Source organism: Neolamprologus multifasciatus, chromosome 22 (genome assembly GCF_963576455.1).
Source record: "Neolamprologus multifasciatus chromosome 22, fNeoMul1.2, whole genome shotgun sequence".
NCBI lineage: Eukaryota > Metazoa > Chordata > Actinopteri > Cichliformes > Cichlidae > Neolamprologus > Neolamprologus multifasciatus.
Window position 1 is genome coordinate 14,156,317 of NC_140459.1, and position 24,814 is coordinate 14,181,130.

Here is a 24,814-nt window from a genome sequence, read left to right on the forward strand (position 1 = left end):
GGAAGCTTGGGAGTGCCACTCCTGCTTGGTCCTGGGGTTAAAGCTACATAAGGAAAGGTTACATAAGCACACTTTAAAGAAAAACTAAGCACACCATCAAAAAAACACATGCATGCAATAAGCAATATAAAAGAGGTTAGCTGGACCATAAAGTGTCTATTGACTTCCAGTCTACAGTTATTGAACAACCAAAGTATAATAAAAAAAAACATAAGATGAAAAGAATGTGAATATACTGATACTACTGTTGTGAGAGTGTGTGTAAGTGTTTACTTTGCATCAGTAACATCTCATAGTTTCCAGTTTACTGGAGTGGGAGTACCGTGGCACCTCTGCGGGGCGGAAAGTTCGTTTTCCCATGATGCACTAGTGCCTCTTTCTATCTCGCGCCTTTGCGTCGCAGCAGTCATCTTGCCACTCATATCGCTGCAGCCACTCTCTGCTGGCGCGCCGTCCGTGTTGTTGTGTAGTAAATAATGGCGGCATCGGGAGGCGGATTATCTTCTCCCGCTGCTGTCGCGGGCTTGAGTAGCCAGACACCGGCCCGGGCTCGTTTTCCGGGCCGGCCGTGCACGCTTCGCAGCAGGCAGCGTTCGGAGAAACGTACCAGACGCGGAAGGTTGGGCTCGGAGGAGACGGAGTTGCCTACCGGAGGGCCGAGGCCCGTCAACATCGGCCTCGCGTTAAGCGAGGATCCGTCCCTCCTGCGCCTCCTCGGGCTGGAGGAGAAGCACAGGCGGCGGAGAGATGCGGGTTTCGAGTCCAGCAACAGCGAGGAGGTAAATAAGCTAAACATAGCGTGTCAGCTCTACGGGAAACAGTCGCCTTAAAAGACGAATAAAGGCAGTTATTCAAAAAGCTGCATTCAAAGGCTCTCTTTCCTTAGTAAGCGTATTTTAGCTGACGTACCGCTAGTTAGCGGCAGTGTAGCTAGCAACAGAAGCTAGCCGCCTGTCTGTAGGGTAAGCTTCATTTAGTTTTAGCCAACAGTGATCCTACACTGTAAATGTAGCTGGCCGCTTGTGTTTGCAGTGTTTTAGTGAGGATTATAGGTGGGTATTGTTAGTGTGATGACTTCTGTACATATTTGAAGTTCGTTGTTTGTTTTAAAATGATCATATCAAAGCTGTACGCTCGTTTACATATATAGAGATCAAGCCTGTGTCCCGCTGAGTTTGTTGGCATGAAAGAAAAACGATAATTAGATGGAAACTTCCGCAGAGGTGAGGGGGAGTTTCTGTTGTTGTTGTTGTGGAAGCCTGTAGATGTCTTTGTTTCTTTTCCCTCCCTCCCTCGACACGGTTTGTGGGTTGAAGTTCCCACCCTGTGCCGCTAATCTTGTCGTAGTTAACAGCCGCCGCCACCGCTCATGACTTTGGGGACGGTACTCTCCACGTCAGAGAGGTCAGCTGACCCGTTCGCTGTTTTGAACGTAAGACTAACGTGAGATGCTACAGGAAGAGAAATAAACGGAAACTCGGCAGTATAATTATATATTATGCATAGGGAACCAGGCTTAAACAAAAAGAAAGCCCAGTACTAAATGTGAGCAGTCTTTGTTTACAAAACGCTCATTACGACTATCACCACCATCCTCAGCCTTCTTTCCATGTTCATATGTAAGTTAATGATTAAACCGCCAGAAGTAGGTTTTCTCTACATGTTGCACCAAAATCACATTGCTTCGACAAAAGATGCTGTCTTTGTTTACTTGCATTTGACATTTCACGTGAGGTGATCTGACATTAAGAATTAACTTTAATAAAATGGTCTGTGAAAGTTCTCAGATGAGAGGTGAAACGTCTTCAAGCAACGTAAAGAAGTCCAGATGCTTTTCTTTCCAAGCTCCTTAGCCTTTCATAAAATGCATTCTTAAAGAAATTTTGATCTAAGATTGGATACATTTGTTTCTGATCATCTGTTTCACGTACTTCAGAGGTGCATGGACAGAATTGTAAAAATAAATTTCCTCACATACAAAATCTAGAATAATCAGATCCCTTCATATTTATAACCTCATGGTAAAAGTGCTTACTTGTGTTTCATAGTTTTTAAAACGAGAAAGGGAGGCAGAACATTAAGGTTTCAGGCCCTTCTGCACCTCTCGCTACTTTCAAGATTTAAAACTTTTCTTTTGCATAAAGCATACAGTCATGACTGGCAAAAGTGACCCTGAAACATCCATTAGGTATGCGGCACTAGGCTTATGCTGTGGGGGGTTTTCCACGATGACTGAGGGTTTCTTCTTCACTCAGCTCTTTCACTCTGTGTATTTATACACCACTACTGCATTTAAATCATTAGTAATTATTAAACTTGGCCCTCTCTTTCCCATAACTTGTCCTTTGCCCTGTCTCTCTCTGCTCTCTTCTCTTACCCATCACCCACCAACTGTTTCAGTGGATTACTGCCCCTCAGTTAGTCTGGATCTGTTGGAGGAGCCTGTTAAAAGGGAGTTTTTCCTTCCCATTGTCTCCGAGTGCTTTCTCATAGGGCATCATCTGATTTTTGGGGTTTCTTTATAACATTTTAGGGTCTTTAGCTTACAGTATAAAGCCCTTTGGGGTGATTGTTGTTGTGGATTCAATTAAATGGTAAGGATGAAGTCTTGGTAGTGTTTTCATTGTACTTTTTGCAGATCCATCCAGCTGATGGGTAATGTAAAGACTCTTACTCTACATAATGTGTTTATACTTCCACTGTTCTTATTAGTGGCCTCTTTTTAGCCCCTGTCAGGCTGGATTGTGATAATAATATAATCTCATATATCAGATCTAATCACGGGAGCTTTAATGTCTGCAATCAGTCAGACTTCACTGGTGCAATCCCTTTAGGCTGGACTGTAACAGGGTCACATGGCTCATAATAAAGCTTGTGGGTGCTGGTGCTCAACTGGAGTATCTCTAACACTCGTGTATACTGCAGTTATAGAATAGATATCGTTAGGGGAGTTTCAGTGGTGATAAATCTGTAGACTCTTATTCTGAGTGTAAAGATGGATGTGAGTAACTGCTTGTTTGAAGTTTCTTTCACTTGAATGTAGTATGCAACCTTTGCATCAGCGGTTGAAATGCGCATTAACTCCAAACTCTACTTAAAATGCTGTTGCAAAGAGAGTTTGCCTTTATGTTTTTAATAAGTGAATAGAAATATATTTTTTTCAGGGAAGAATAGGGTTCAAATTGCCCAGAACCTATTCCATTATTGAGATGATATTGCAGCATATCTAGCTACAGATTAGAATGTGCAAAGGGAGTGAATGGGCCCAAGTCAATATTTATGGTTGACTAACAGATTGACAGACTTTTCATTTGGCACATCCAATCTACAGCGCTCTGATGCAACGGAGGAGTAAGAGTAGAGAGCAGTGCTGGTCTTAGATTGTACTCTCAACAGAGCCAATACCTGAGCTTTAAATGATGGAAACAGAAAGTGGTGAGAAGGTGATGCAGTCTTTTTCATCTCTGTCTCTGGATGTTGTGGACTGTGTGCAATTTAAGTTGTGAAACTTCAGTTGGGCTTAAACAGATAACACCCAGTCATATTCAGAGAAACCCAAGTGCCTGCTGAAACCTGCTGATCACTGTTTGAAACTGAATACTGAAAGCTCTTTGAATGGTCTCATTTAATTATTTTCATATTATTATAGCCAAAGGCATTCTGTGATTGGTTTAATTTGTGTGGTTGTTGGCAGGATTAAAACGAATTGAAAGGTTATGAAAAGAATATTATTATAGTATTATTATAGTAAATTTGAAATTTTGCATCATATCTTAGAGGGAAGAAAAAGAATGCAATAAGAAATAAATGTCTGAAATTGTCTTGCTGCTAAAATATTAGAATCCAAGTATCTAGGGACTGATGCATAGCCTTTGCAGAGGTATGCAGTCTCAGGCACCTGTTGTTGTCTTTAGAAGTTCAAAGTCAAACTGAAACTCGAGTGTATTTATAAAGCACATTTAAAAACGGCTGACATTGACTAAAGTGCTGTACAAAGGCTAGAATGGTTAAAAAACATAAGAAATAAGTCAAATACATGTTAGTAGGTAAACGCATACAGTCGTGGCACACAAGCTATCAGTGAGCAAATCAAACAGACAGATAAATAAAAACAAGGGGCAAACACAGAGAGTGCACCTGTCCTCAAAGTTTAACTCCAGAGTGGGGAACAGTGAGAAGCACTTGATAAGCTGATGTAAATCAGATCTATTTTCAAAAAATTTCAAAATTAGGGGTTGTGTTATCCCTGTATTTTACACCACATTTTTTAAAATGAAAGGTTCTCAGGAAGCTATTTTTTGTAAATATAAATATTACATTACAGGTTCTTAAGATAATCTGTGGCCACTACAGATTACGTAGAGGTGTTGTGGGATTTCCACGTGATGAAGCGATTTGTTGTGACAGGTAAGTGACAGCTCCGACTGTCACTTTGGTAGTTTAGCTTAGCTTGCATAGCTTGCTATGGAAGCAGAGTGAGGTTGAGCACCCAGAATAAAATAAAATGTAACAAGATGCTTCTGCAGCAGTCTTTCCTGCTCCAAGTAAGATTCCACTTTAAGTCTGTTTATGCCATATTTAACTGTTTTATACACAGTGGCTGCTGTTTTTGGAGCTAGCACAGACACTGTGGGAAAATAAAAATCAGTTTCTCTCTTCATTTTTTCATTTCTTATTTATTATATATTGTTGGATATATTTTAACATATTATCATAAAAAATGAGAAATTGCAGGTAGCAAGTATGCATGTAATTTTTCAGTGCTGTCTGCCAAAGTCACAGAGATCAAGAAATTCTAACATGACTTCTTGTCCGAATGCTTTTTTATACAACTCAAAGATTGTACTTTATGTGTTTTATTCCAGGAGGATGAGTTCACTGGATTTGGGATGACAACAGTTCGTCCACAAAAGGCTTCTGCTGCTGTTTCTCCTTCGTCACTCAGCCAAGAAAAGTCTCCTAATGTTTTGGACCAATCACAAGAAGCAAAGCCTCTTATTGGAAAAATTATACCCAAGACTCCAAAGCCAGGTCTGATTGGAAAAATTGTACCAAGAGTTCCTAAAGAAGACTTGGATGGTAAAGAGAGCCAAGAAAAAGAGAAGGAAATACCAAAGCATGTAATCAAACTACAGGGAAAGCAGGTAGCTCTCGCTGCAAAAGCCAAACATGCAGACAAGCAGGCCTCAGGTACACCGAGTGGTACAAAATCACCTGATATTTTCAGAAAAGCAGGAGAAACGGCACATTCAGGCGTGTTAAATCAAGCAGCTGCTACCTCAGCTGGTGGCACCAAGCAAGGCAAGTCAGCAAATGCTGTGACGGCAGCAGTTAAAGGCACAGAAAGAGCTCGAAGGAGGATCAAAGAAGAAGGCGAGGTGTCAGAGGACTCGGATAGGGACCAGTCCCTGACGCGGAGGTCTGTGAAACGCGTCAAGGGTTTTGAAATTGGGCAGCCTCGACGCACATCTCATCTGATGCCTTTGCCGTTTACATCTTTTCAGAAACGACAAAAGAAGAGGTTTGCTAAAGGTATGGGAGCCTCTCCTGAGGCTGGAGCTGAGGCTGGCGCCCAGAGCGGGGTAGAGGCGGCGATACCCCTTGAGTGTGAGGCTGCAGATGTTGTTGAAAAAAGAGCACACAGAAGACATCAGCGCAAATCTGTGTTTGGCTACAGGAGGAAGACAAAAAGTCTTCCACTCATTAAGGGGCCAAAACTCGGTCGTCCTCGTACTAGGCGTGTTTTTTATACCTACGAGCCAGAACCCATTCCAGCCACAGACACACAGGATGGCAACGAGCTGCTGATCCAAGATCAGAATGTTACTCCATCGGAGAACAAGGCAAAGCCATTTTCAGAGGAACTAGGCCAGAGCTCCAGTAACTCCTGCACTCCATTAACGAGTGGACGGTCTTCCCGAGTGATTAAAGCTCCAAAGAGATTCTTGGATGAGGAAATGATTCCTTTTCCGAAGGGCCCTCTGTCAACATGGCTGAAAAGTCAACAGAAAGAGGACGGAAAACCAAGTGCATCCATTCTTGAGACAGGTTATGAAGGCAAATCGCTACAGTCGGACAGTGACTCTAGATCTCTTTTTGACAGCCCATCAGGCATGTCAAGAATCTCAAAGCCCGGCCCAGGCACGAGCCACCTGGAGTTCTACAAGAACCTCAAGAAACTGACGTTAAAACTGGCAGAGAAAAAGAAAGGACCATCTGACATTCATGGAGATTATGCACAAGATGGTGACAGTTTGACCTCTCATGTCAGGAAAAGACGGAGGTCCAAACTCATGATGGAGGAGTTGGACTCACCTGGTGTTGTGAGGAAGCTAGCTGTGGTGGTCAACACTGATGTGGAAGCGCCCTCGCAAGTGCCGTCAGAAGATGGAGATAAAGGAAACAAGAGTAAGGATAAGTTGTATAATTTATGAAAAACTTGTGGTGTATAATATTTAAAACTTTAGTATTTATTTATCAGTGCAGTTTGGATTATATTCCATAAAGATATTTAAAAAAAATAATAAATGTGGTTGTTCCACTGTATAGTTGAATTCTTCAGTGAAGAGGTGTTTGCTTGTAAATCCTCTAATTGGAGTCAACTTTTTATCCTATTTCAACTGGGGTTTGGCGCAGTCGAAGCACCAAAAGTAACAGCGGACAGTTGCGAGGGGCCAGAAGTCAGTGGGCTGAGCCATCGACTAGGTCTCAGTGGAGCCAATAAGAGGATGCTCCACCTGCTGAAAAAAGCCAAAGTCCAGCTCATCAAGATTGATCAACAGAAGCAGCTGAAGTTGTCACAGGTAAGAAATGCTCTCTGTTTCTTTTAATGAGCCCCTCGTATGGTCTCTTTATGTTGCCCCTCATTTCATGTCTATGCTGCCCGCAGTTACTGTGATTCGACTGTTCAGGAGAACTGAGTCCTCCTATTCTATATATTAGTGAGAGAATAACCATCATCTCCTCAGTATAAGAAGAATAATCATAGCATCAATATAAAGACTCAAGAATGTCAGAAAAGTCCTGAAGAGAGAGTGGACGCAGGGAAAGTACAAAGAATTGGAAAAAACTTGAGGCGTGAATATGCTTGGGGGAAAGTACCAGCATTTTATTTGTTTCTGTTGTGGCATGTAAAACACCAGGATACGGCCACAAGATAATTAACATATAACCATGAGCGCTAGCAACAACATCGACAAGTTATACTTAGGTTGTGCAGCAGAGGTCTAAATCAGTCGTCTGATGCCTGTTGGAGCACATTTTTCCTCTGGTTTTGTTTTTGCTTTGTTTTTTGTTTTAATGGTGACAGCAAAGAGGTTGTAGATGCATTACCCCCACCTTTTATCAGAGTATTGCTTTATATCCTACCAGGAGAAGGTAAAAAAAACCCAATACCTGTACAGGATTTTCCCAGAAGCTGACAGCAGGCGTTGTGCATGTTTGCGTGATTGTGCCAAACAGTCTCGCTTAACAGAATTCCATGTATTTTACTGATTTAGCTTTATGAATGAATTAAATTTGACTTAAAATAGTTCTGCTGTTTGTTTCATTTTGTTTGTTTGGTTGCTTTGCAAGTCCAAAACCTCTTTGGTAGGTGCTAATTTATTTATATACAGTAACAAACATATATAACTTAACCATCTTTTATTACTGACATTTTTGGTTTTTCAAGGCTCTAATTCTCTGATTATTTGTTTGTTATCTAGTCAAATGTAATATATTATTTGCATTGCTCAGATAAAGCACATTAAACAGATGTCAGTTGTAGAAAAACCTGAAACAAAAACTGAAACAATCAACGTGAAAAATGAGAGGTAAAAACTCAAGTGTTCTCACCTAATTTTACATGTTTGCAGCACAGTTCGGGGACCTGTTCAGTAGACCGTCCTGATTACTGACCTATAGCAATAAAACTGATATGACATCTGCCAGAAGTTTAGGGCTTTTCAGTTGTGATGCTTGTGATTTAGCCATTTATTTGAGAAGCTAATGGCGTAGTATCTTTTAAATGAGACCTTGATTTTCCTGTTTGTTTGAACAGTTGGGCTCTAGAGAAACACGAATGCCAGTGAGTGGAAGGAGGAGGAGGAGAGTTGGCCTGCCTCCCAAAGATGTTGCTCGTCAGGTAATAAATGTGCATTTCTTTCTTCTTCTTTTCTGTTAATCGCCAATACTAGTATCATTTTTCATTAACCAGGGCTCTAGAGTGTGACCAATTTGGTCGCAAATTCGACCAAATTTTTCAGTGGTGCAACTAAAAAAATTGGTTGCACCTGTGCGTCCAACTGTTCGGGTAGCAAAAAAAAAAAAAATCTGCAACCTTCCCTGTGGTCAACAACAGACACACATTATGCCCCTATCGTGGACTAAACCAATCAGAGATAGTAAGGGGCGGGACCTCTCTGATTGGCCGTGGTCCAGTTGAAAGTGCAGGTGGAAGTGGGAGGTGAGTAGGTTGAATAAAGCGATATCAATTCATTAAATCCTGAATCGACTTTTAAATATAACTGTGTTTTGCCAAAAACGCCAGATTCTCAGATTAAAGCTCACAAAACCATTTCAACAACAACCAAACAGCAAATGAGAGCAGGTACACGGATTCCACACAAAGACGTAAACACAGAACGGACCCGACGCATCAGAATCAACTTTGTCTTTCTCGGCTTTCTCACCCGACGGCCCGTAGACGGACACGCTGTCTGAGCTTAGCTGTTTTGCTTCCACAACTATTAAAATCACACTTCATGCACAGCTAGCTCTCTCTCTATCTCTCTCTGTACTTCAAGAACAGTTTCCCGTCTCCAATCTATGTTTTCTGTATTATTCATTCGCTTATTAGCCACCAGTCTACCGTTGTTTACAGCGCTGTCGGCTGCTGTCTTTTTCTTTTCTTTTTCTTTTTTTCACTTAAATGACCTCGGACAAGAAAGCCTATTTTTTCTGTTGTTCAATACTAAAGAAATTTAAACTTTATATGCAGAACATTGTAGAATATTTTTAAGGTTATCTGCTATAAAAAGCCAGACCAGGAAAATCTCCTTCATGTTTTTCTGTGTTTTATTCTCAGTTACTTTCACACAAAGGCATCTGCTGTGATGTTCACAATTCTGATGAAGTCAGTACTGATAAATGATCAGAATTATAATATTCCTGACTGTCTGAGGCTAAGTTGAATCGAATCGGGACTTTGAAAACCGGAATCGAATGGATTATAGAAATCAGTGATGATACCCAGCCCTAGTGAGCAGCCTAGGCACGACAGAAGTGGATGTAGCTGTAATAGGAAAAGAACTATTGCTAACTTTTCTGTTAAGTTAAGGCCTGATCCTTCTGAAATTCATAGCCAGTGCTCTGACACGGTGTCATCAATATTTGAATGCTGAAAAAGCACAGTGTATCCAGAAAAACACATTATATTATATAAATTATTATAAAATTTGTGTACGCCTAACTTTTTTAAGTTAGGCGTACCGGTACACCCATGGCAAAAAGTTAGTCTTTAGCCCTGTTAACTAAATATTACCTGAGTTCACTGAATTTGTATGTCTCTGTATGCAGGAGCAGCCTCTTGGTGGTCCGAGGATCAAACACGTGTGCCGGGCAGCAGCTGTGGCTTTGGGGCAGCCTCGTGCCATGGTGCCAGATGACATTCCCAGACTCAGCGCCCTGCCACTTCACGAGAGAGAGGGCATCACCTTTTCTCCCGCAGCTGAAGGTACAGTCCACCTCCATGTGTAGTTTTTAAGAATGGAGTTGTTAACGTTCCTTTAAAGATATCTCTGCACTGTGTATGTGCAGCAATTTTTATTTAAGGCTTGAAAAGAATGAGGGACTGATACTTCAAATATTATTCGGTTTTTTTAATCCTATCCCTGTTAATGTATAAGAGACACAGTTTATATTTTAAGTGTCAAAACCATAGACTGTGTAAAAGCTGGACATGGCTACCATGAATGTCACTCACTAGTTCGAGGTGAGCCTTTTTTTAGGTGTTCTGTAACTGGATATAATGACCGAAGGGAGTACCTGACTTTGAAAGCACAGACTTACTAGTGAGCTTATCCTGGATAACCCTTTTTTTCGTAACGCTTACAATAACCAACATTTAAAAAGTGGGCTTAGCAATGTATTTTTTCCCCCATTATTATGAAAGGAAATGAATGACTGAGCCAATAAAGTTGTAGCCACAAAGAATGCCCCCTGGTGGCTGTTATTTAAAAATGCAGGCTTAAGGCACTTCCCCATTGGCTTACTTTTTTCTGAGCTGGAAGCTCTGTTTGGTTTTTCTGCTGTCTATGGTCAAAACAAATGCAAACTAAACTTACTTTTCATGAAAAAAGGTGCGTGTCCTTTCCTTGAGAGATGCACAGCAATATATATATATATGAGTAAATACATGCCTTTGTTTTGTTTTTTACGGGCATGAGAAGAATAAACTGAAGCTGCTGATGTGCTTGATCAGAGTCTCTCAGTCTTTCTGTTTGGATGGTTGAAATGACAGAAACTAATGATAAACAAATAATAAAAAGTAGAGTTTACTTAAGAATATCCACAGGTCATGAAAGAATAAGCTTTGAAATCAATTTCCAAAAAGCCATAGGAGGTATTAAGTCTCAAAGGCTTCAGTATTAACTGAATTCAAATGCATTTTATGGTATCTGCTGCGTGTTGTAGCAGTTATTTCAGTTCAAATGTTTTTGAATGTGCTCACTGTTAAGAGGACTGTTGCCACAGTCCTATTCAGTCCTTTTTATGGAGTTTCAGACAACTCCATCACTCCTGCAGCAAACACTGCCACTACTGTGGCAGTGTTTGCCACAGTAGTGGCAAACACTGCCACTACTGCCACTAGTGGCAGTGTTTGGGAGTGTTTGTTCTCCCAAACACTGCCACTACTGTGGCAGTGTTTGGGAGGAGCCAAGTGGCTCATGTTATTATTTTAGCATCCACTTACTCGGGTTAATTTAGCCAATTTTGGATGATATTGGCCCAGTATTAGCACAATGTGGATAAACTGGTGTCTGCACATCTGTCAGCTAATGCAAAAAAGGGGGAGTACAACACATTAAAGTTGGGTGATGCCACAGATAAGTTTTGGAACTTTGTCACCTTGTTGTTGTTGTTGTGCCACCAGTGAGCTGTTGTGATATCCCATCATATTTTATGGTTATGAAACATAACAAGAAAAAAAATAGAAAGAAATTTGAGGTACTTGAATCATGAATTTCTATTAAAGGTTATATGAAAATGTTGGATTTTATATCCTTCTTACGTTTTTTTGCATCACAGTACCTATAGGGTTACACCACCAGCTACTGCTTATGTATAGTTGGTGTTACTACAACCATGCAGTAGTCAGGATTAGTATTTAATTCACAAACTGACTGTAGTAATATAGATTGACTCTACTGTATGTAACCCTGCTTTAAGGTTGGGTAGGGTAATTAGTGTTGTCTGCACGGATTTGGCAAAGGGTGCTCTGCTATTTTATTAAAAATGAAATTATAATAACGAAATGAACTAAAATAATCTGATCCAATCTGACTAGCAAAGCTTCTGCACTTCTAAACAAAAAACCTAAATTAAAAAAAATTATGAAGCATAATTTTGATACATTTTGGCAAAAATTAACATGTAAGGCAAAAAAGTAAAACATGCTTTTTTTTTCTTAGCTCAATGTAGTTGTAACTAAAATATTTTCCAGCAAAAATATCTCTTGTCACACACAGATTAGCCACCGCTGTTGGAAAGCTATACCCAACACTGGTCAAGTGAGCATCACTCAGTATGAGGTGAGGAAGTACTGTTTGACAAACGGACTCACTGAACACTACATCTAGACCAAAAAGTGATCCTTTCACAAGCTTATTCATGCATTATTTATTTAAAATTTCGCACGTCTAAGTAATTTTTTCCTTTTTTTTTTTCTCAAATGTGTGCAGTAGCATTGAAATAATACAACTGGGGGATTCAAGAGGATGCCTGTAAGTTTGAAACGGGTTACATAAGGGAGTTCCCACCCATAAAGGATTTTGTCTCCAGTTTTCATCCAGTCACCTCATTTTTATTGTAGAGCATCTTTAAATTTCCAACTCTTCAGACAAAAGGGAAGAAAGGTCTGTACTCTGTTTGGCTCCAAGTAATAATTAAAATCTTAAAAAATTTAATCCTCAGGAAGTTTGTCAAATAGACAAAAGACCAACACTCAACACTCTAATCAATAAAAATCAGCGTCACCTGTTGACTAACATGTTAGCAGGTCTACAAAAAAACCCATCGCCACCAGATATGGGCTGCAACAATTCATTGAGTAATTTGAATGTTTTGATTATTTAAAAAATCATTGACACACATTGTTTGCTTCAATGTTTTGTTCAACACGTGGCTCTGTAGCGTGCCGATGTTTAAAAAAAGGTTGACAACACAACAGCAGCAGTGATGATGAGGCTGGAGCCAGAGTCTGTTTACACACCGAGAAGAGCAAAGAAGTGAAGCCAGTACAGAGATGGTGAGCTCAGGTTACGTGAAAGAAAACCTGTTTCTAGTGTCCAAACACCATCACTGTTCCTGTGATCACCATTTTACAAGCCAGTAAAAATGTACATGGGCCAGTAAAAGTCTGAGTAGCCAGTGGCTGACCTGTGGGCTGTTGTTTGTTTGACTTTGATCTCTGACCTTGGGATTATTAATATATTTTTGGTTTAAGACAGTGTTTTCTTTGAATTTTTTTTAAATAATAATAATCAGTTTTAATATGGCACATAGACACATTCAAAGGGTTTAATTGTTGTTGTTTTTGTTGTTGTTGTTTTTTGTTTTTTTTAACACATGTTGTATGCAGTTAAACTTTAAAATGCTGTAATTTCTAAAATGAACAAGAATGAGCAGTTCTGAAAAACCTGGATTTTTTTCTCTATTGAATATTTATTATTGCTCATTAATAAGAGAAAATTATTTTTCTCCAATTAATCAATGGAGTCATCGATAGATTACTTGATTACTAAAACAACTGATAGCTGTCGCCCTACATGTGATTGCTGAAACAACAGAAGATGAGGGCTTCTCCATTAATGCAGTGGGTCTCATTTACTACTATGTACACTGAAATATGTCCAAAATTACTGTTTGACTTACAAAACATTCTCAATAATTCCCACAGCGGGCTCACTACGCCCTCATTTCTCCAAATAACAAAACCTGTTTCCCTCGAGGTGACGAAGAGAAAGAAGTGAAGCCTCTCTTGCAAAAACCCAGACGATGGTCCAGGTTTCTTGTAAGAGAGAGGGAGAAGCATGCACAGCTGGATGTGGTGTGAAAGAAAGTCTGAAGAAATTGAAATAAATTTCTGAAGAGGAAGCCAGATGTGTTCAGAAGTCCTCCTCTGGGAGCTGCAATGGCTAAAATAAATAGAGGATGATAATAATAATAAATACAGGTTTTTTTTAATATAATTTCCTCTGAATAAAATACAATGTCACGCAAAGTTGATTGGAAAAAAAACCAAAACTAAATTTAAAAAAATAAGTAAATAGGTCAGGAAGCACCAGCCTATCTCATGGTAGGATAATGACAAGAAATTAGATATCAATTGGTGACATCCAGCAAGTGACTAATTTCTTAAAAGCAGGGATGCAATTGTCCAATGGACTATTACCAAAGCAATATCCAAGGGTTCATTACAGAAAGATACACAAGACAGAATCCTGTACAAGATTTATAGAACTTTAAAAAAAAAAAAGTGTTTGGGTGTAACAGAAAAGGCAAATCCATGGAGGAAAAAGTAAAAAAAAAAAAGGTATATGTAAGTATGTTTAAAACATGATTCATAATTTAGCATTCCTGCAAAAGAATCAGTCATCATAGGAATCAGAAATGGTGACATGGTACAAAATATGGAGCAAAATGGTGTGCAGACCTTGTTTTTTTTCCCTTGTTTGCAACGCTTTTTTTTTGGGGGGGGGGGGGGGGGTAGGAATTAGAAAAGTTTGCCTTGATGTGCACACACTTGCTCTATCAACTCTTCAGACAGTCGTTAAAGGAGAGTAGCTGTACAAGTGAAAACCAAACAACAGTCCATTAAATGTAGAGTGGAAGATGTTAGATCTGCAGGCTGAATAGTGAGATATGGTGTCCAAAGATGTCACCCCCAGCACATCGCATGCACATAATGGTGACGCAAATGTGTCCTATGGCTCTTTTACCCGGCCTCTCTGTCTCTCGCCTTCAGATGTGGCAGATGATGACGATGACATCACTGATCAGGGCAGGACCCAGTGGGTTGTCTCTCAGGAAAGCATCCAGCGCAGGAGGAGAGGGAGGGGCAAGGGCCACAGGTTCAGGAAAAGGAAGATACTGAGTCAATATACTCGTGGAGGAGTGCGTTCGAGGCGCTGTGGACGTTGCAAAGGCTGCTTGGTGGAAGAGGACTGTGCCAAGTGCATCAACTGCCTGGATAAGCCCAAGTTCGGGGGGCCAAACACCAAGAGGCAGTGCTGCATGTGAGTGAAGCCCATCACAGATTTGCATTTAAATCATATTAAATCACAACCTTTTTCATATACAGATAAGCCTTTAATGAAGTTTTACTGAATGGTTAAAAGGCATTTAAATTATTTGCCAACACTCACATTAAAGGAGCTGGCTATATAAATGTATACATAAGATATATTTTACTCAACTCTTGTATTTTCATTTATATGTATGCTCCAGCTCTGTAACCTGGAATAATGTTGCATGTCATCTTGAACAAAGCTAGATACGGCTGCTGTGTAGGCCCTAATTTGATATACTGACTGAGTTTGACTGCAAGAAGATAATTTGATTTCCATTACGTATTGATTTAATTTAAACTAAGCCAGTCTGAAAGCTGCATGTTCTCATCACAGACTGAATAAGTACAGCTCCAAACTATTGCTGTAAAGGCAAGTTATCCAGCTGTTTGCGGAAAATCATTCATATATTTGGTCCACAAATTAAAAATGAACCGCACTACATGTTTTAATTGGTGCCTAAAATACTGTGTACCTTGTAGATTTAGAAATTTCTTGTACATGAAACATAAAAAAATACTTATTTCTTTTCAGTAACGCATATTAAAGAACTCAGTTAATGAAGGCAAGTTGACTCTTTGAGTTAAACACATTTATAGATGGGTACACTTGAACTTTGCCCTGGACACACACTTATGTTTTTCCATTTTTTCCCCTTCTAGATATAAGAAGTGTGACCGGATTGAAAAAGCAAAGATGGCGCGGATTGTGAAACCATTTAAAGGTATGTTTTAATTTTTGGATATACATTTATTTTTTAGTTGAATCTAATAAGTTTGAATGACTACTCCGGTTTAAAAGCTTGTGTACATAATTAATCAAGGGGCTCCTTTTTCTCAGTCCAGGCGAAGGGGTTTTTGGGCTCCGTTACAAGCAGTGACGATACAAACTGGACTTCTGGAAAGCCGGCCGAGGGAACGTCCTCGATGGCGCTTGGAGTCAGGAAGCATTCACTGCGTAACATCACACCGCGCTCTTACAGCAGTCTGCTTAAATCAGAATCTGAAGACGAGGAGGACGAGGAAGAAGGAGAGGACAGGACAGATAAATCGACAGTAAAGCCAAATGTAGCTGCTGCCAACAATCAAGGTAACTAAAGCTTTGGTTTTGGCACACAAGCCTCTGAGTGTCAAGTCTGAATTTCACTCCATTCTTTATTTAAGCAAATATTTATCCTGCATAAACGTTTCATGAAAGACTCGCACAGAAAAACAGGTGTAAATCATGATGTAAATCATCACAACGCCTAATATTGTTTGTCAGCAGCTAATGATTGTTAAGCAATTTTGGTGATATTTTCTCCATAATTCCAGCTGTGGCTCTGAGCCACACGGAAACACCAAAATAAGTCCTGAATTACTTTCATAGCAGTTTTGATCTACATGAAGTTGTCTATTTAAAAATATAATGACACTGAGATGTCTCAGAAATTGGCAATTTGATATTACACCACAGACTTAGTAGAAAAAAATTAAAACGCAGGGCACAAAGTTGTGTAGCTTGTACTCCTTCCTCTGGCAGCATGCATGCATCAGGCAGGTTGAAAGGAGAGCAGATGCCAAATCTACTTGATTACTTTAACTCCAAGTCTCAGAGCCCCAGAAGTTGTAAGTTGATGGTTTTCCAGTTCAGATGTGTTATTTCTGATTTTCCAGCTAATTTTAAGGTAATGTTGACTGCCCTGCTGGTAATGTTGGTAACTTAGTTGAGGTAAACATGATTAGTAAAAATCATAAAAGTACGCACATATGCAACATATGTAGTGAATATACACAAACCTTTGAATATGAGCTGTTGAGTTCACGGAGTTCATAAATAAATGGAAATAAATATGTCAGTTTACCACTAAAGCTCATCAGGGGCTCGGGTCCAAGTGCATCCTGGGCCGTTTCCCCAGTTAATTTGTAAGAATGATTTCTTTGTGCATCCTCCAATAATCTAAATATTAGAAGCACAGAATCTCTCCTTGCTCTGAGCCCTGATGTTGTTTGAAACCTCTTTTGTGTCAGCAGTGTTTCTTAGATTTGTGTATCTGTATTTTTTTTGTTTTTGTTTGTTTGTTTGTTTGTTTAAGATCTTGCTTCTCAAGATGGTGGATCAGTGGCAGACGACCCAGATGCAGGGAGGCATCGCCGGCTGCCTTCCAGAGGAGCTGGCAGCAGAACCAAAGCTTACAAGGTAAAAACATGTTTCCCTAATCTGCCTCTAATAGACCACCTAATGGAGCTTGGGACAAACAGTACTGTTTGGAAAAGTTTACCTTCATACCTGTCAGTATTTCTAGACAGGTGTTTAGTTTTCTTATTTTTCTTTCTTATTTAAATATTAATAAAGCTTATCTTATCTTAATTCATTTATTTGATTAATAAATGAATTTTCCTCTATAATTTAACTAAATATTTAACCCTCAAGTCACAGTTGAAACACTTATTTCCAAGTGGTGCTTTTGCCCAGCTCTGAATTTCATTTTTCAGTTTTTCCACTGTTTCTTAGTTAAACCACGTCTGTTGGGATAAAAGAATTCTTTAAAGAAGTCTTGTAGCCCTGTTGATCTTCTGTTTCTCACTTCCAGCTTTTTATAAGACCCTTTGCATGTACTCCGTCTGTTTCATAAATTATGGATCAGTCAAGCTACGTTCGGGATAATCTACAGCATGCTTTTTTTTTTGGTAGCACCATGAGTGATTTTCTGTTTGAAGAACAACAACATTGTCTCATTTAGCACAATTAGTGAACTTGTTATCCAAGCATGATGTTGGTATGGGGAAGGAAAGTCATGCCCCTCCTGTTATGCGTGTTTTACTCTCTGGAGTCTTAATGGTGGTGTTTTTTTTTTTGTTTTTTTTTAAAAACCAAAATATCTGCAGGAAGACGCTGAAGAAGATTCTTTTGTCCAAAGTCAAATATTTTCTTCAACGTGGAGGTGCTGCTTTAAAATTGGTTATATTCAGGAGTCAGTACAGCAGTTTGTAAATAGTCACTTAAATAGTGACGGAAGCCTCTTTGTGTCAAGTGTTTAGTTTAACTGGGACTGCGATTGCCTTAATCAACACAGCAGATGTGTAAAAAGTCAGCATTGCCTCCTCCCACCGCTGACTTCACAGCTAAAAGGCTGTTTGCTTTGTCTTTATTCGGGCTGAGATGATTCTTGGTTATGCCTCTTGCTTCTTCTTACTAGCATTTGACATTTTCAAACTAGAGCTGTCAGTTTCGAAATTGTCCCTCTCAAATCTTGTTCTGCTGGCTTGAAAGAATGGTCTATTGTCAGTAAAAAAAAAATTGTTTTTGCTTCTGCATTGCTTCAAACTTCTGCATTTCTTTGTAATCTCTCACTCCCCCCATAAAGCTGAGAACAGATATTCTTAAAGTGCAGCCCTGTCTCTGTCTGCATTTGCTGTTTTGCAAATTAGTAGCCCTATTTTTAGCAGATTATATGCACACAGATGCACTGTGTGGGTGGGGGTGGGGTGGGGAGGTGGGGGGCATCTGGCAGCACTTGTAGACATTACAGCAGGAGTATTTGCTGTGCTATCACTAATCTGCCAGATTATGCTGCTGTGGCTCGTTGCATGAACCATTTTTTGGTAGTGGGTTGGTTTTTGCATGTGACACAACAGGTGCATTATCTCTTTAATTTCATAGAATTCCCAAGTGTAGAGATGGAACTATGCAAATCCATAATTTATGAAATGACCTTTATTTATTCTGCATTCCAGTTTACACACCTGATTTGTTAGATAAATTATTAGTTTGTGTGCATTCTATAGCAGATTAATTTAAATTTCACCAAAATATTTTAGTTTTGTGTTTATGATTTTTCTAGCTCTTAAAATAGTGTGTATTAATACTCAGTTAATGCTTCTGTGTGTGTTTCTGTGCTGCTACTGAATGCATACACTTTTAACGCTCCTTCCCGGCTAACCGTCTTCTGAAAGTCGCAGTGCTCCTTCCGTTTTCTGTCATTTTGGCTGTTGCCGGTTGCCGCCGCTGCATGTCACTACTATCAGTGTAACTTTGGTGCATCTCTTGCTGGTTGGCTTAGGCAGTCCCCTCCTCCACAGGCACAGGAGAGCGCAGAAGAGATGCAGCCCAGAGAAACTTTCCCTGAGCCCAGACCACCCTGGACCCCAATGCGGCAGCTACAAATACACTTATGCCGTCTGCCTGACTTTGTCCTGCAGTCTCCTGCTGTGTATTTGCTGCGGCAGTCGCCCCAACATGATGATGTGGATCGGTGTATTGCACAGTCGCATCCACAGTTGTCTCATCTTGCAACACAGCCTGCTTTTTCCCATTTGTCATGTCCCATTACAAACTGTCCCCCAGAAATGTCCCATCCTGAAACACAGCCTGCTTCTCCACTTTCACCTCATCCAGTTAGAGACTCGCCACAGAAATCTTTGCTGTTACGTTTGCAGCGTTTGCCCCAGTCCGTGGTGCAGTCAGCCATGCATTCGCACAAATATGTGTCATCACCACCTCAGCAGCATCCACAGTCCACGCTGCACTCAGCTCTGATTCGGGTTTCATCACAGCAGTGCTCTCATGGGCGTCCAGGGTTTGAGGTGGAGCACACAGAGACGCACAGAGCTAAGACAGATAAAACTCTGAGCGGAGTTGTGCCTGGCCCCCCTCAGACTGTCAGTGCAGGCGCAGAATTACAGGAGGACGCACAAGACGAGCAGGAGGAGCGACGACTGGAGCAGGCTGAAGAGGACAAGCCGGATTCTTCTGTAAAAGAGACAGTGCTGCAAAACTGTCCAACAACTGACCCACACTCTGTCCTTCGTTCCCAGAATCCTGCAGAGTGTACGTCAGTGAACACCCCGACAGGGTTAACTAACGGATTTCTCCAAAAGGGCCTGTCGCAGAACACGTACAAGATCCGTGTAGACTTCAAGGTGAGTCTCAGCAGCCTGTTTGCTTTACAGCTTATTGGGGTGTGTATTCACTCTACAGTGTTACCTTTCAGCACCACCATTATCGCTTTCTCTCAGGAGAGCTCTTTCCACCTTAAGATCCCCACATAGATGTAAAATATAACTGATCTCAGACTGAATGCCTCAGGAGGTTCTTCATAACAGCTGCTGTACAACTGCTTAATGCACAATAATATGATTTTATCCACATTTATTAAGAACTTTATTATAAATTAATGTTGCTTTGAGGTTTCAGATTTGTGCTGTTATCTGTGTCGAAGCTGCTGTGCCGATATAATTTCCTGCAAAGGAATAATAAAGCATCTATCTTCAAAATCTGCATAAACTGCAGGTTATTAAGTTTGTGTAGCTTCAAGTAAGGTGGTTGTTACATCTGTGGGCTTTGGTCACACACTGGAAAGTCATTTTTTATAGAAAGCATCATCTTTGGGAAAATGATCTTAGTGCTGACCTCATGTATGACATCAGCAAACACATTTGTAGTTAATAGTCTGAGTTACTGATTTCAGATCTTCTTTAATTTTCATTTTGTAGGTTATGGCTCAATTTAGAACAGTGTATATGAAAAAACAGTATGAGGCATATTCAGTTTAAAAAGATAAAAAAGGTCAAATGTCAAACTAAATTTTCCTTGCCATGTTTTATATAGTTTATCGGTCTGAGAAAAATATCTCTGAGAGAAAAAGTTCATTTTCACTATGACAAACACTCTTTTCAGTTTGCTTTCAAACAAACATCAGTATTTTCATGCTGTGTAAATTACCATAATGGGAGGAGAAGGCAGCGAGGAATGTTTGTTATTTCAGTATATGGATGATCAGCCATGCGCTCATTCAGTTGTTACAAACCGGCATATGTTCATAACCTTGATACAGGTTAGTGAACTAATGTAGCACCTGGAAACCTCTGAAGAAGAGGCTCTGATTGCTTTGTTTGTGCTGTTATTGGGTGTCTGTCCACTAGGAGGACTGTGCAGTCCAGAATGTGTGGCTAATGGGCGGCCTCAGCGTTCTCACGTCTGTCCCAACTACGCCTCAGCCCGTCTGTCTGCTCTGTGCCAGTAAAGGGCGACACGAGGTAAGCTGAGCTTGACTACTTTGGCAAAGTATGCAAATTGCATATTTGAGTGCTCACGCAAATAGCTTCTGTTTTACATTTCACTTATGTGACAAAAAACAAAATAGAAACATTTCATATGCATTCTGAATGTTGTTATTGTTTTTTTGTTTTTTTTTTAACTCATCTACCTCCCACTTCCATCAGATGATCTTCTGTCAGATCTGCTGTGAGCCTTTTCACAGTTTCTGCCTGTCACCTGAGGAGCGGCCCCTCGAGGAGAACAAGGAAAACTGGTTCTGCAGGCGCTGCAAATTCTGTCACGTGTGCGGACGTCGAAGCAAGAGCACAAAGGTGTGTATGAGGCGTAGCAAGACTTTATAATATCCCCCCAAAATACACATAATAATAATAAGAAGAAGAAGAAGAAGAAAATAAGAAACAAGTTTGCATTAATTTATACGAGTTGGAAAATAATTATTTGTGTTATTTGTAATAACTTAGAGTAACATGAAAAGTGTTAGTCTTTTAAAATACATTTTTTTTACCTTCAGAACTCTATTTAAGTCTTTCACTTCATTAAAAAAAAACATTATCCACGCTTCTTAAGTATTTTACACATGAGATCTGAATTAAATTACATATTTATCAATTTTTGGTGTACATCATAGTCGAGTATTTACCCATAATTATTATACCTTTGTTTTTCTGTCCCTTCACAGCCTGTGCTGCAGTGCAGGAGATGCCAAACGTCATACCACCCTTCATGCTTGGGACCAACATACCCTAAACCTATGAACTCCAGCGTCCCCTGGGTAAATGCATTAACAGCTTTAAAGTAATTAGAAATATGTTCAGTTTATTTGAGGATAAATGTGACGATTTCATGACACCGTACATCACATATGTCTTTGTGCAGGTGTGTATGACGTGCATTCGGTGTAAAAGTTGCGGCGTGACTCCTGGAAAGACCTGGGACTTGACGTGGAACCACGAGCAGGACCTCTGCCCTGACTGCACCTCACTCCACAAAAAAGGTAAGACTTCTGAGAGTTGAACTTGTATGTAAATATGCTTGAAATGGATGATGTGACTCGTCTGTGATTTCTGTTTACTTTACGTCAGGTAATTTCTGCACTATCTGCCACAAGTGCTATGAAGACAGTATCCAACCATCACAGATGCTTCAGTGTTCGCAGTGCAGCCACTGGATTCATTACAGATGTGAAGGGATCTCAGGTGAGTTGCTCTCATAAAGTTTTCAGTTCAGTCAGTTTTTGTTCACTGTTTGTTGGATTTCATGTTTTCTCAGGCTGTTAAAAGTAGACCCCCACCCCCTCCACCCCTCTTATTGTTGTAATGCGTCTATCAGTTACAAGGGTGAATACTCATACTTTAATAAGGCCACAATTTCAAATAATGACATCACATTACAGACAACTAATCCCTGTGAGATGAAAGCTCTGGTTTCAGGCTCTAAAGGCTTGATTTGAGACTTTTCTAACCCAAAGAGTGGATATAGAGACAGAGAATAAACTTGGGTGCTTCACCAAAATAAATCTGAATTAATTTTAACAGTGAATTAATCAAAACTGAAAGTTTTCTAAATATATAAAGTTGTTATTGTTATGTTATGAGCTTGTTTTCTGAATGAGTGACTTATAAAACAGGACCAAACTATGGAGATAAAATGTGATTGCTGTTAACTTTCTGTGTAGAAACGAAGCTCTCCTTCTCTGTCTTTGCAGAGGAGCTTTTTGGGCTGCTCTCGAGTCAGCAAGGCAGAGTGGATTTTACATGTTCGCCCTGCAGTCAGCACCAAACCAGTCACAGCATCCTGAAGGAGGAGCTGCAGAGGAGGCTCGCAGCCAGAGTGGAGGAGGTGCTCACTGACCTCCTCTCCTCCAACAGCACTCAGCACCTTATCACGTGTAAAGCGGTAAGAGCTGCCAGCAAGACTCTGAGAGGATGCACAAGGAAACCTTTTTATCCTTTAAAATGCCACATTTTAGTATTTCTCCTTTAACGTCAAAGCCTGATTATGTTCCGGATGTGTCGCTGGAGTAGTTGTCTCTTACTGTCTTTCAGTGTCAGGAATCAAACATCACAGCATTTATCAGGGAACAGCAACCAGTCTGTGATCTACAAGCGGTGGAGAGGAGGTTTAAAGGGGGCGGATACACCTCAATAGTGAGCATATATATCCTATGCATTTACACTTAGGCTCTTTTTGTAGAACCCACACTGAATTAATGGCCTTTTTTTCTTTTTCCTGTCTCCCAATCAGAAAGCCTTTCATAGCGATATTGCTTCTGTGATAAGGCAAAGGCTGCAGGAAGAGGAAGCTCTGCTGGAAGATCAGAGACCGACCCTTCAGGCAATGTCACACTACGTTGAAGTAAGCACTCCCTTTACCATTCTCTAATTGCTTTTAATGTATTTTTTAGAGACCCAGACCTTAATTCATTTTGTAGGGAAACTCTGGATAAATTACGAGTAGACTAATACAGCTCCTTTCTCCCCAAGTTAAGCACTCGTAGCACATTCATACAGCGCTTTAGTCTATGCCTGAGCGCTTTTTCTAACATTCACACACACTTTTACTTTGATGGATACATCAGGGCCAGTCTGGGTTCAATATCTTGCCCAAGGATACTTGCGAGGAAATGCCCATCCGTCTCATCTACCACCTGAGCTACAGCTGCCCCCTTTCTGTTCTCGTTGTCACATCCAAATGAACACTGTCCTTCAACATTCCTTAATTTTGGTCTTACTTCATTGTTTCCTGCCTGACAGGTCATGGAAAAAGTATTCAGTTGGTGCAATGTCAAAAAGTGGAACTCGTTCTCAGAAGAACTTCCGAGGTAAGTAAACGCAGCTAAAAATAATTTACTTAACCAATTTCATAAACGTCATCATTTACAAGGTTGGCACTAAATTAAATCTTAATTATAATTAAAACGTCTGAAGACCTTGTAGTATATGGACAGGTGCCTAAAATGGCTCTCTTCAGTTTGTTTTTATTCCATCCTCTTTAGTGGCATGCTCCCCGAGGCAGTTCTCCCACCATCTAAAGAGCACAGCTATGCACAATGGCTGGAGAGAACATACCAGCTCAAAAACTCCAGGGACCCACAGACGGGGAAAACCGACTCGTCAGTGACTTCACAGCAAACTCCCTCTCTGAAATTACTTGGTATGGACGCTATTACAATCTGTTTTGTAGCACACTGAAGACAAAGCTAAAGGCACTTTCTTGCAATAGATCGATCACATTCTCAAGTTTAAAATGTTTACATGATCCTCCAGAGACCACCAAGACTGAAGATGTGAGACAATGTGCCCTGTGCCAGCAATGTGGAGACTCTGCTCCCAGTGTGAGTTTTTATGTCAAGGCTTTTGGCTCATAGATCTTTTTCACCACTTAATTTTGGTGTTGTTTCATGCATTGTTTGCTCTGAAGGCATCAGGATAGACAGAAGTCCTCAAAATATTCAGCAAGTTTAAGTTAATCATTTTTTTAAGTTCAGGATAAGGGGGAAGTATCCCATTTTCACTGTTTTTGTTAAAGAAATGACTGATTATGTGAGGATGTATAGAATTTTTATTAAATTGTTGACCATTTTTTGTTTTCTTGGCACTATAATAACGGCTCCCTGATACTTCTTAAGTGATATAACTGCTCTTTTCTCAACAGGAAGCAGGACGGCTCCTGTACTTGGGTCAGAACGAGTGGGCCCATGTTAACTGCTGTCTTTGGTCTGCAGAGGTGTACGAGGAAAACAGCGCTCTTCTTCAGGTGCACAGTGCTGTTTCAAGGGGGCGCCACCTGGTAAGATTAAATTAAATGGTAACTAAGGCTGTGCGTGACAGCTAGGTGTTCAGACGTCGCTGCTCTTGCTAGAAATACAGTTCGTTAAATCTCATTTAATTTATGTGCCAGCACCTGTCTTTGTGATGGCAAGATGCAAACAAGCGAAGCAACGACAGCTGTCGATGGTCAAAAGTGGTCGTGGTACGATCACAAAAATGAATTCAAGACAGATGTTTCCACATAGAATAACGATCTGGTCAAACTTAACAAATGTGAAGAGACAGCTGCACCTTTATCCACACACAGACTTAACAAATTTAACAAATATAAATCTGAATCTTTTTTTTGTTGGTTTTTTTTTTACCTTTTTCTGTCCTTCGATGTCAGCATTATAACTGTGCAGACAATTTTGCGTAAAGTCAATTAACTCATTGGATGAGAAATGGTCCCACGAG

General features: G+C 40.2%; 1 protein-coding gene across 2 annotated transcripts in view; it reads left to right on the forward strand.

The window, feature by feature from the left end:
* Positions 1-389: 389 nt before the first annotated feature.
* Positions 390-24,814, forward strand: part of kmt2ba (lysine (K)-specific methyltransferase 2Ba) — a 34,852-nt gene continuing 10,427 nt past the window's right edge. The window contains exons 1-22 of one of the 2 annotated variants that reach the window (XM_085147481.1): positions 390-779; positions 4,866-6,408; positions 6,637-6,803; positions 8,042-8,125; positions 9,559-9,715; positions 14,228-14,498; positions 15,212-15,273; positions 15,390-15,638; positions 16,624-16,727; positions 18,611-19,450; positions 20,453-20,566; positions 20,753-20,899; positions 21,268-21,360; positions 21,465-21,582; positions 21,671-21,784; positions 22,294-22,484; positions 22,634-22,735; positions 22,833-22,943; positions 23,342-23,409; positions 23,584-23,741; positions 23,855-23,922; positions 24,243-24,377. In XM_085147481.1, coding sequence (XP_085003607.1) covers positions 477-779; positions 4,866-6,408; positions 6,637-6,803; positions 8,042-8,125; positions 9,559-9,715; positions 14,228-14,498; positions 15,212-15,273; positions 15,390-15,638; positions 16,624-16,727; positions 18,611-19,450; positions 20,453-20,566; positions 20,753-20,899; positions 21,268-21,360; positions 21,465-21,582; positions 21,671-21,784; positions 22,294-22,484; positions 22,634-22,735; positions 22,833-22,943; positions 23,342-23,409; positions 23,584-23,741; positions 23,855-23,922; positions 24,243-24,377 — 5,199 coding nt within the window. In that variant the 5' untranslated portion in view covers positions 390-476. The remainder of the gene's footprint in view (positions 780-4,865; positions 6,409-6,636; positions 6,804-8,041; positions 8,126-9,558; positions 9,716-14,227; positions 14,499-15,211; positions 15,274-15,389; positions 15,639-16,623; positions 16,728-18,610; positions 19,451-20,452; positions 20,567-20,752; positions 20,900-21,267; positions 21,361-21,464; positions 21,583-21,670; positions 21,785-22,293; positions 22,485-22,633; positions 22,736-22,832; positions 22,944-23,341; positions 23,410-23,583; positions 23,742-23,854; positions 23,923-24,242; positions 24,378-24,814) is intronic. The other variant, XM_085147482.1, reaches the window with a different exon arrangement.